At 60.1% G+C, this 11,359-nt stretch overlaps 2 protein-coding genes across 4 annotated transcripts; one reads left to right on the top strand and one right to left on the bottom strand.

The window, feature by feature from the left end:
* Positions 1-524: 524 nt before the first annotated feature.
* Positions 525-5,880, bottom strand: Lmntd2 (lamin tail domain containing 2). Its single transcript, XM_076842970.2, has 16 exons — positions 5,850-5,880; positions 4,981-5,126; positions 4,476-4,673; positions 4,237-4,389; positions 3,794-3,881; positions 3,551-3,706; positions 3,138-3,206; positions 2,959-3,041; positions 2,230-2,643; positions 2,061-2,120; positions 1,773-1,962; positions 1,572-1,691; positions 1,292-1,488; positions 895-1,013; positions 767-819; positions 525-656 (listed from the first exon to the last, which is right to left on the bottom strand). Exons 3-16 carry the CDS (start codon positions 4,652-4,654, stop codon positions 525-527), a joined length of 2,013 nt encoding a protein of 670 aa, XP_076699085.2. The 5' UTR covers positions 4,655-4,673; positions 4,981-5,126; positions 5,850-5,880.
* A 472-nt stretch (positions 5,881-6,352) lies between these two features.
* On the top strand, positions 6,353-9,050 carry Rassf7 (Ras association domain family member 7). 3 transcript variants are annotated; one of them, XM_076844910.2, is made up of 6 exons: positions 6,353-6,426; positions 7,137-7,267; positions 7,448-8,160; positions 8,302-8,424; positions 8,497-8,578; positions 8,653-9,050. In XM_076844910.2, the coding sequence occupies exons 2-6, from the start codon at positions 7,144-7,146 to the stop codon at positions 8,682-8,684; spliced, it is 1,074 nt and encodes a 357-aa protein (XP_076701025.1). In that variant the 5' UTR covers positions 6,353-6,426; positions 7,137-7,143; the 3' UTR covers positions 8,685-9,050. The 3 variants fall into 3 exon arrangements, with proteins under 3 accessions (XP_076701025.1, XP_076701024.1, XP_076701026.1); XM_076844909.2 differs by having other exon boundaries at positions 8,497-9,050; XM_076844911.2 differs by lacking the exon at positions 8,302-8,424 and having other exon boundaries at positions 8,497-9,050.
* Positions 9,051-11,359: the final 2,309 nt, after the last annotated feature.

The raw sequence follows: 11,359 nt of genomic DNA, 5'->3' as shown, positions 1-11,359 counted from the left end.
GGAGCATCTAGGCAGGTGTGGGTGGAGAGTGGGTCTGGCCCTGAAGAGGCGCCTTTTGGTGCAGAGGAACCTGAAGTTGGGACCAGTCAGTAGGTATCAGAGGCCAGAAGAGACGTTAGGTCCAGGTAGGGAGAGCCCAAGCTCCCCATCACTGCTCAGCTGCCCACCCTTCCATGGGGCCTAGCCTTCCCAGGAGAAATGGTCAAAGGGGCAGGCCTGGTAAGGGGCAGGCTGGGCTCTCCAGGAGCCTCAGGGCTGTGAACCACTCTCTCCACTGATGCAGCCCAGGGTCCTACCTGCTTGCCCTAGGCTGCCATGGGCAAAGCCAGGCCTCCCATCCCTGGTGGATTTGTGGGGTTTCCCTTGAGAAGCTGGGAGGTGCAGGTCCCTCCTCTTGGGGCAGGATGCCCCAAAAAACAAGAGAATCATTTTCGGCTTTCAGGTTTACAGAAATGCAGTTTACTTTGTAGGCAACATTGGTTCAATAAATTATGCAGCTGGCACTGCTGCCTGGCCCTACCGCCTTACACCCGTCGGCATGTGTCCACAGTGATGGGGGGACAGCTGAGGAAACGGAAGCCATATCTACTCTCAGCTGTGCTCTGCACTGAGAGGGTCACCATGGGGCAGCTTCGGTCCACATTTTTCCGGCACACCTGGGGAGCATCAGGGCCTGAAAGCTGTGGGTGTACGTGTGGGTGGGGAGGGATAGCCGGCATGCCAGTGGGAACCAGTGTCTGCCAGGGACAGCAGGGCACACACTCACCCGGACCTTGCACTCCTTCCTGGTGGGGCAGTCCTGGGGACACAGCCCAGCCTCTGTTTGGGACAATGGCTATGGGGTCAGCCCAGCCCACTCGCTGCCCACTCACCCCTCCCTCTGGGCTTGCTCACCAGGGATGACGGGAGGCAGGAGCTCCAGAGTCTTAGACTGGTTGTCCTCTGGCCTCGCCGGCACCTCCGGCAGGTGGAAAGGCCGACAGGTGCTTAGGAGTGGCAAGATATCCCGCATCCTGGGAGGCAAGGGGGTGTGAGGCCACAGCCTGCCAGGAAGAGGCTCATTAAAGGGATTCCAAACCTGGGGAGGTACAGGGGCTTGCAGGGGTGTGCAGGGGTCCTGGTAACTCCTGGGTGGGGGCTGGTGAGGTAGGTGTTGATAATGGAGAGTACTAGCCCAGGAAGTGGTTCTAGTGGAGGCAAGGCCTAGAAGGCAGAAGGTGGGGTGGGGGTCTCCTGAAGGGGGTCACGATGGGTTTTGCTGGGACAGGATGGAGGGACTCGCGGTGCCCACCCAGGCCTCCGCCGACGGGCGCCGGTCTCCCGCACCCGGCTTTTCCCCGGGGGTCGGGGCCGGCTCTGGGGTCCGCTTGTGTCGGTGCAAGGCCGGGCCTTCGAGAGTGGGAAGCGGTCAATGGACCAGTCAGTGTTGTCAGTGAAGATCCTTGAGCTTGAAGTCACACGGTGTGGAGTCTGGTGCTCACTGAGGACCTACGGGGCCAGCAGGGGCAGCTCTGTTACCCTCACCCGCCAGGGCCCACCCAAGCGCCTCCTGGGCCCGAGCCGGCACTAACCTGGCCCTCGGGATTCAGGAGGAGCGTCAAGCAGCCCAGGCTGGGGTGGAACAGGCCAGCGTCCTGGCCCAAGGACAAGGGCGGCTGCTTCTTGGTGCTGCTGGTCCCCTGGCCCCACACCTGGGAATGGCAGAGGGCACTGGTTGAGGGGCGCCGCCGGCAATAACAGGGTCATGTGGGCTCACGGACAGAAGGGCCCACCGTGATGTGGTGCTGCGGCGCCAGCAGTGTGCCGGGCGGGAAGCGGTACAGGCACACCGGGAAGCCGCGCTCAAGCTGCTGTAGCGAGAAGCCCTCCAGGTCGACTGTCTGTCCCAGCGACTCATTAAGGATGCGGACGAACTTGTCCCGTCGGCTGACTGCCACGATCTTCAGGCAGCAGCCAGTGGGGCTGGGCGGGGAGGGGGTGCAGGGCAGGGCCTGATGGACGGGCTCCGCCCACGCCCACCTGGACAGCTGCCGGAAGTCCTGTCTGGGCGTCCCCCTCACCTCAGCTGGTGACTGACACGCCGGTGGTCGGGGGCTGTGCAGGGATCCTCGCGAGTCTTGCTGAGCGGTTGTGAGTGGGTTTTCAGGAGATCTAGGGAAAGGAGCCCTTTGGGGAGGGAAGCCCTTATAGGGATGGTCCAATGGGGATGTGAGGCCAGACCAGGCCTACAGCAGGTGGGGTCCAAGAGGGAAGGGAGCAGCGCCAGAGGTCAGGGGAGGTGGCTGGACCCTAGGGACTAAAGGACCTGGTTTAGGGATCTGGAGGAAGATGGGAGAGGGATAGGAGGATGAGAAAGAGATGCACCCCACTCCACCTTCCGAATCTCCGCCAAAGCTCCAAGCCATTGTGGGGATCTGCTCTGAGGATGCCAAATCTTCTGTCTGGGGCGGGTACCCTGATGCCTTCTGCACTCCAGAATGCACGACCGGCTGGCAGCTGCTGGAGTCAGAGCCAGCACCTCCGGAGCTGCTGGTGGCCATGCAGGGCAGGGAGCTCCACTCCAGGGTCTTGGGATGCTTCTCCATGTGCTCGACAGAGGAATCGGAGCCCCCTTTTTCCAGTGATGGGGACTGCTGGGGCTGCCTGAGGCCACGCTCTGGTCAGTGGATGCTCTGGCTCCCAGGCACCGGCTCTACCCTTTTCCCGCCTCCCAAAGCAGCAGGCCATTCAGCTTGTGCTCGGGGTGCCCAGGACCCAGATCCAGCTCATGACAGGCAGTGATGACCCAGGAGCCCTTTCCCTTCATCCCTAGTTAACGCTAAGATCAGAGCTGAGGCTTGGAGGGATTACATGATTTGTCTGGGGACACCAAAGGACAGGACAGGTACTTGGTCCATTTCTGCCAAGACCACCCCCCATTTCCCCTGACCCCTGGGGAGTTGGGCCCAGTGCAGTTACTTCTGCTTTGTGCTGGAATCACTGAAGAGATTGGGGTACTGGAGGGCGATGCTGTTCCAGTCCATATCCTCCAACCGGAAACCCTGGTCAGAAAGTAAAAGCTTGAGTCTCTACCCTCCTGCTGGGCTCCAGAATCCTGGTCAGGCATGTGGAGTCTTCACATGGGGGGTCTTGCTCACCTCTCCAGCAGTGGGAGCCTCATTCTCAGAGAAGTCACTGGAATCCCTTAAAGTCTCTGCAGTAACCACCTGCAGGAAGGGACCACAGAGACTGAGGATTAGCTAAGTGGTAAAGCACTTGCCTAGAATGCACCAAGATCTGGATTCAATTCCCAGCACCCACCCCCCAAATGAAATGAGGAGCTGGGGGAAATCACCCCTTCCAGATAGTACTCCTCCCTCTCTGACCTCACCAGGGCAGGTTTGGTGGGAAAAACTGCAAGCCACATGATTCTTCCCTGCAGAAGTAGCCTGAAAGGGGCAGGCTTTCAAGGCAAGCCAGAAGCACCAGCAGAGGCACCTGCCTGAAAGAGCCATACTGGCCACCCTAGGAAGTTCCAGGGACAGCTTGCGGGCCTTGGGCACTGGCTCACCTCCACACTGCCAGTTTGGGACCGGAGTACACGACCCACCCAGGAGGAGCAGGCCAACTGCAGGAGGCAGGACTTCTGGAAGGCCTGCAGCTGGGCTTCTAGTTGCTGCAGCATGCTGACAGTCTGCATCAGCTGCTCCTCTAAGTGCTCCTTCTCCTGCTCAGGAGCCACCAGGTTAGGGGCCTCTTGCAGCCCCGCCCCCCCAGACCATGCCCTGCCTACTTCCTGACCCCACCCCCTCACCAGCTGGGCCTGTTCCTTCTGTGCTTTCAGCTCCAGGGTCAGCTTCTCCACCTGTTCCTGTAGAAACTTGTCTGGACTGTGGAAGCTCCTGGAGGAGGGGCAACTTCAGTAGCCCCACCTCTGGGTCAGCTGGGGTGAGGTCAGATGAGCAGCAAATTAGGGGTCCCACTGCCATCATACCGAGGGCACACAGTGCAGCCAGCCAGAGCAGGGTAGGTAAGTCCTGACCCATCTGGACAGGGGTCAATGGCTCAAGATTAGGGTTGTTAAGTTTATAGGACAGTAACATTCAGGGTTTGGGTGGAGCATCAGCTAGGTAAGGACTAGGGACAGAGGCAAAGGTCCAGGTAAGAGTCGAAGTAGTGGTTGGAATTGGTGTAGGACAGAAACCAGGAATTAGGATGGGACAGAAGTTGGGCTGGGCTGGTGGCTTTGCTGCTGACCTCTCAGTTGGAAGTCCTGACACCTCCTGTAGGATGTGACAGTGCCGGGCATGTGGCCCATTTCGGATGGCCCACCTAAGCGCTTGGATCTCTAGTTCTCGCTGCTCCCACAGCAGCCGCAAGGTGCGGGGGTCCAGTGCTTCGGGGGCTAACCTGTAGTGCCAGTACCCCTGTTGATCAGGCCTGGCCCTCTTGTTGTTCCTGCCCAGAAAACTGGCCATCCCTCCCTTCCTCCTTACTGCAGGTGGACAGAGGCCAACCGTGTGGAGTGGGTCTTGGTGTTCTGGGGGCATGGGGGAACCACTGTGTCTGTAGGTGTGCCAGTTGGAAGCCCCAAATCACCGCTGACTGGCTCTCCATCTGCTGGGGTTCGTGGCTCCTGCTTTTCTTCAGATTGCTGGCCAGACTCCGGGGCCATTCTTGATGTTTCTCAGGAGCTGGGAGAGGTAATAGGGCTGAATGTGGCTTGTGTCCAGGTGTGCACCCTATAGGGCTCTCCAGCACTGCTGGTTCACAGATGTTCACACTCTGAGGAGGCTATGTGTGTCTACCCCACAGAATGAGGAACTGCTAGTCGTGTAATATGTGTTTCAGGCCAGGGAGCAGGTCACTCCCCAGACAACATGTTTCCCCATTCCCTGTTCCTCCTGTTTCCCTTGCCTAGCGCAAGAGTCAAAGGTTCTGGTCCTTTGCCTGTGACCCTCAGTTGTGTCCCCAACCATGAGCCTCGTGCCCAGCACTCACCTGAGGCCTGGGCTCCTAACAGGCCTGGGGAGAGAGGATTCTCTACTGTTGCCATGGATACTGGCACTCAGAAGGGAGGGGCTGTTACCAGGAACCTCCAGGGAGAACCAGGTCTAAGGCCTCCATTGAGTTCTGGACTGGTCAACCTGGGGAACGTGAGAAGCTAAGCTGGGCAGGCCTGGGGGACCACATAGGGCCCCCGCAGCCCCTCCCTAGCTGGTGGTGACTAGTGAGTAGTGGGGACTCTGGTGCCCTGGAGGGAGACCAGTCTGGGTGTGATATATCCCGAGATGTGGAAAAAAACGGGAGCGCTGACTTGGAGGTGAAGGAGTTGAGGATGGGGGATGAAAAGCCAGAGGAGGGGCTGTGACAGAACTCTAGCCTGCAGAGGTACACCCTCCCTCCAGCCTCAGTGGCTGTCGCTTCCCGAACTCCTAAGCTGGAAGCCTCAGCTTCACGAGCATCTACACACACACCGGACCGCAGGACGAGTCAGGCCCAGAGGTGGGGCACCTACCACTAGCACCTTCAACCTTCCCTCCGGTGGGGCCTCCCCTGCTGAGCAAGGAAGGGAAAGGTAAAGCCCCCTCGCAGCGACTGTCCACGAGGTTGAGTGGCCCTGGCCAACACCTGGCATGGGTTCACCCAGCGGGACCGCAAGGGAGACATGGAAGAGCGGCTTCGAGCCTGCTTAACTGGGGGGGGAAGGCCTGGGCGCCCACAGCTCAGGAGGGCAGTGGGCCTCACAGCGGCCGGAAAGGAGCCTCAAACAAAGAGACCCAAGCCTTTGTCCCAGGCGGCCTCAGGGCGGCCTCCTCCCGCACCAGAGCTAAAAAGCCCACCAGTCTGTCTTGCCCTCAGGTCTCCACCTCGTTCCCGCGCGGCTCACACTCCCGTAACTCCAAATCCCAGGAGCTACCGGCTCCAGGGAGCACGGTCGGAGTGGCCCAACCCCTTGAGGAGAGTCACGGGAGGAAGGAGCGGCTCCGGCCCTTCTGCCCCGGGGCGCATTCCAAAGCTGTGGGATCCCAGGCCGGCGCCTCTCCCTGGAAGAGAACCTGCTACACCAGGAGGCCGAGGAGGAAGTCGGTCCGGGAGCTGGGCCTCACACCTGCCCCGGCGGACCGCCCACGGACCCCGGCTGCAGACGCGCTTCCGCGTGGTTTGCGGGGCAGGGTGCGGTAGCGCCCGGGTACCACCTCTCGCCCCGCCCACACCTGGGCGCCGCTGGGGCCGTGAGCCAATAGGGCGGGACGGGCGGAGGCAGCCAATAGGAGTGGGCGCGGGGCGGGAGGCACGCGCCGCGGAGCTAATGGGGGCACGGCGGGGCGGGGCGTTCGGGCTGCGAGCCAATGAAGCGGTGGGGCCGGGGCGCGCCGCGGCGCTGGGGCTGCAGGTTGCGGCGGCGCCGAACTGCCCAGATCCCCGAGGCCGGCGAGCGCCCAGGTGAGCTCGCTGGGTTCCCGAGCCTCCCCATTGCCCCGGGCCGGCCGAGGCGTCGGCTCTGGCTGGGGAGTTTTCCGCGGGCTTGGGGAGAGGACTTGTGAGAGCTGCGACGCACCTGCACCCACCCGCTTCGGAGCGGGGAGGACTGGGTCCAGCGCGGCCGGCGTTCGCAGCAGGGGCGGGGCCTCCGGGGGAGCGAGCGGGCTAGGCCAGAGGGGCTGCTGGGGGAGTCCTGGGGGGCGGTGGGACCGAGGCCGGGTCTGGGTCTCGGTTCTCAGCCTCTCTGGGCCCCGGGACGGCCCCTTCCGTGGGGAGGCGTTCCCATGGTAGCTGATGGCGTTATGTTTGCGTGGGGGCGCTCTTGGGTGCCTGGGGACAACCGCGGGAGGGAAGGGGCAGTGTCCTCTGAGCCAGGTGACAGGGGACAGGAAATCCTGGACCTGGTTAATGATTCGCCTCGTTCCGGGAGTGGGGGCGGGGCACGAGGATACTTGTGAAGTGAGGATGTATTGAAGTGCTCACTAGAGCTAAACTAGTTCCCCCAGCCACCCTAGGAAGGCGAGGCCTGAGGGTGGGGCTGGGTACAGAAGAGCACGGCCCTACACCAAGGGGCCACAGCTCTGAGCCAGTTATAGTGAAAGGCCAGGAGGAGGAGAAGAGGCGGTCCAGGCTGTGGTCAGGCAGGACCTGATCCTGAGTTCTTCCTACAGGACAGGGATGTTCTTCGGGCTAGCAGCCATGGAACTGAAGGTGTGGGTGGATGGCATCCAGAGGGTGGTCTGTGGGGTCTCAGAACAGACCACCTGCCAGGAAGTGGTCATCGCACTAGCCCAAGCAATTGGTGAGTCTTCTGGGGGCAAACAGCTCAAAAGGTGGGACTGGGCTGGAGCCTGGTGGTCCAGCCCCATTTCTCCCTGAAGAAGGGTAGGGTTGGCTCTTGTTCTCTCTTGTTGTGCCCCAGTTTCTCAAGCCAGGTTGACAGAGACTAGGGAGACAGACTGACCCTCCCCTTTCCCCCCAGGCCAGACAGGCCGCTTTGTGCTTGTGCAGCGGCTTAGGGAGAAGGAACGGCAACTGCTGCCACAGGAGTGTCCAGTGGGTGCCCAGGCCACCTGTGGACAATTTGCCAGCGATGTCCAGTTTGTTCTGAGGAGGACAGGGCCCAGCCTGGCTGAGAGGCCCTCCTCGGACAGCTGTCCACCCCCAGAGCGATGCCCAGTTCGTGCCAGCCTCCCCCCAAAGCCACGGACAACACCAGGTCGTGAACCCCACAAAGCACTAACCTTTGGCCCGGGGTGTCCCAGACTGGCCCCTCGTCCTTCATCCCCTGAGCCTGCAGTCCCTGTAGCACCCACATCAGGCTGCTTCACAGACCTTCAGGGCCTGGAGCTCAGGGTGCAGAGGAATGCTGAAGAGCTGGGCCATGAAGCCTTCTGGGAGCAGGAGCTGCGGAGGGAACAAGCCCGGGAACGAGAGGGCCAGGCTCGCCTTCAGGCACTGAGTGCAGCCACTGCTGAGCATGCTGCCCAGCTACAGGCTCTGGATGCTCAGGCCCGTGCCCTGGAGGTTGAGCTGCGGTTGGCTGCAGAGGCCCCTGGGCCCCCATTGGCCACAGCATCTGCAACTGAACGCCTGCGCCAGGACCTGGCCATTCAGGAACGGCAGAGTGTGGAGGTGCAGGGCAGCCTGGCCCTGGTGAGCCGCGCTTTGGAGGCTGCGGAGCATGCTCTGCAGGTGAGCCTAGGAGTCCCTGGCCCCTGTCATTTCCCCACCCCCAAATGTGTGGACTTGAGGGTCTGGCATCAGTCAGACTAGAAAGGGTAGTCTATGTGGGGGCACCAGAGTTATGCCCCCTGAGGATCCTTGTCCCCCCAGGCCCAGGCCCAGGAGCTGGAGGAGCTGAACCGGGAGCTCCGGCAGTGTAACCTGCAGCAGTTCATCCAGCAGACGGGGGCTGCACTGCCACTACCCCCAGATAGAGGTCCCTCTGGCACACAGGTCAGAGCAGTTCTAAAAGAGGCTGGGCAGTGGGGCCCACCCCACCTCCCAACTGACCTGATCTCTCCACAGAATCTTCTGTGTCCAGCCAGAGAGAAGCACCTCCAGGGAGCAACCCAGGGCCCTGTCCTAGTGCCCAGCCTGAGTCCTGAGGGTATGTCTATTCCCCACTCTGGCAGGATGGGCCCTGCCCTGGTCTCAGCCTCCTCAGCCATTATCCTCCCACAGTTGTCCCCATGAGACAGAGTTCCTGGAGGTAACAGCCCCTGTCCCAGAGTGGTGCCTGCTGAGGACAAGCCAGATCAGCCAGCACAAGCCATTGGACAACAGGAGTCTGTGGTCACAGAAGATTCCTTCCCCATGGAGTGGGAAGCCCCAGTGTCCCAGGGTTTCTACTATGAGGGATGGAAGTGCTAGGGAGGGGTTGCCCTTGTCTTTGCCAAGTCTGCCAGGCCCCCTGGAGAAACTGGCAAGAAGTGGCCAGGCCCCAGAGTCCATTACTACTTGTTGAGGTTGGGAGATGTGTGTGGATAACGTGTTCGGCTTGTAGATGTGTGCTGCCAAAGGCAGTGTCCTTCACAATGGGTGTGCACTGCCTCCCCACCCTGACGCTTAGACCTCAATAAACTGCCCAAAGTGGCCTGATTTTGTCCCAAAGCTCTGTTGGACCACGTCTGTGAGGTCTAGAACTTGAGGTGCAGACAGGAGCCATTGCAGAGATGCCACGCTACCCGGATAAAGTGCTTCAGGACCAAAGCTCAGTAGGTTTCAAGGCTGGGGCTCCTGGGGCTCCTGGGGCCCACATTCTGACTGCTTTGCCCTGCCTGCCCCCGAGCACTTTTGTGATTCCATGCCTGATGGAGCTTGCTGGCTCAGCCCTGGCCTGGGTTTCTGTCTGGATCCCTCTTCCACCTGGCTGCCACCAGTAGTAGGAACCCATGATGGCAGGATGTGTTAGACCTGCCTGTCAAGTCTACTGCCTCCTGGAGAACCCGGGGAGGAAGGTCCGAGGAATCCTGGATTGGCCAGAGGAACTTAGCCAGCCCCGGGAGGGTGTGGGCACTGCATGGACAAGGCTTGTCCCGCTCCCAGGGTGGGCTTGAAGCTTCTGTTGTGAGTCTGTGGCTGTAAAATTAGGGAAGGGCAGATTCTATAACCCAGCTGCGGCCTAGGTCCTCGGGAGTGTGGGACACTCCCAGTTCCAAGGGCTGTGTTGGGGTTGGAGATATTTGTGATAAGCAGAACTTGAGGGTGTCATGCAGGAAGCCTTGGGTAGTACTGGGGAATGGGATGGGGATACTGGATGACAGGAGTCTTTTGCTGGATCTGATGGGAGGACATGTTTGGATAGACTCAGCTTTCTCCTGGGGTGGCTTCTGAGCTGGGTCCAGTGCTCCCCACTTCCTCTAAGGCAGACTGCAGGGGACATGGAAGTCTTGAGCTGGAGTAACAAATAAGCCACTCAGGGCCTTACAGAGGTCAGGGCCACCAGACGCCCACTGATGTGGGGAGCAAGTGGGACTGGGTATTACCTGCCAGAGGCAGGGAGCAGGGAATTGGAAGGTTGGGCAGCAGAGGAAGGCTCCCAACCTGGTGTCAGCAGGCCAGAATCCCCAGCCTACTGCTCCTGTCTGCTCTCCCACCTGAGCCTGCTGCTGCCTGACCTGTGGGACCAAACACAGGGTCACAGGGGGTGATGCCCAGAGTGCAAAGGTCACTCTAGCTGCAGCCCGGGACCTGCTACCCACCCCACCCCCAGCCCCCTGCAAACACCCATACACTCAGGACGGTTGCATGTACTTCCAGGTATCAGTCTGAAGCCATCATGGTTCATCTCCCAAACTAACCCCACAGACCAACAGGAGGGAAGGCCAGATGTCAACCAGAGACCACCCCATACACAGGGAGCTGGGGGTGGGGGGCTAGGTCATGTTCTCCCATGTCTAAGCTGTGTTCCCTAGCCCTGAGGGGAAGCAGGCACAAAGCCAGTGTACACCATCAGTTTCTGGTACTCTTCCAAGGACACCTGTCTCTCCTGAAGTCATTATCAGGCCCTGTCCATGGCCTGCAGCTCCTGGCCCTAGAAAAGCTGCTAACTCCTCCTAACTACCAGACAGGTGCTGTGCTCTGGGATGGGGAAATGGGTTTAGCCCCCTTCCTTGGTGGCTATTCCAGGTGGACCAAACCCTACGCTCCAAAACAGTTGTCTGAGTGCTTTAGATCACTAAGCAAAACTTTTTGAGTTGCTGAAAAGTTTAGTTTTGAGTTTCAAACTTTTACTTTGAAGACAATGCTAAAGTGAAGAAGGGTCAAGCTCCCTACAAGTATCCATTCCTGGCAGGGCAAGGTCCACACCAGCAGAGGCAGGCACCCACCAGGTGTCCCTGTAGAATAGACAGTCAAGGCCATGCTCATGCCTGGGCAGTCCGGCAGGAGGGCAGAGCCAGGCCTTATTAGCCTCAGGGCTCCTGCTTACCCCCAGACCAGAAGTGGCCCTGGCTACTGAGGGTCATAGTAGTATTGACCCCTGGCTCAATGAAGAGGTAAGTGGCTGCTTGGTAATAAGTCGGCTCTGCAGGTTCCTGGCCCAAGATCATACAGCCTCCTTTCACCTCCTGAGACTTCAAGGCATGGCACCACACTGGGAGCAGCACAGTGCCCTCCAAAGCCAATCACAGTCCTTGTGAGGTCTGGACCAAGCCTCCTCCTCCTTCTCTGGTGACCTGGCTCCAGCCATAGCCATCAACCATCACGGCCCCCAGAGGGAAGGACAGGTGTCCAGACCAGGTGCTCTAGACACTCCTCAGCCAGATTTTCAGGGTGGATTGAGCATACCCAGCAGAGAGGGACTCTCTGAGGGGCTGGTCCCTGGGCCCCACAAAGAAGTCCACAGTCCTGATTGCCTCACTGAAATGGCAGAAATTTGCAGAAGAAT

The sequence above is a fragment of the Callospermophilus lateralis genome, chromosome 2, assembly GCF_048772815.1.
Source record: "Callospermophilus lateralis isolate mCalLat2 chromosome 2, mCalLat2.hap1, whole genome shotgun sequence".
Lineage (NCBI taxonomy): Eukaryota > Metazoa > Chordata > Mammalia > Rodentia > Sciuridae > Callospermophilus > Callospermophilus lateralis.
This window is presented reverse-complemented; position numbering and strand designations above follow the sequence as displayed.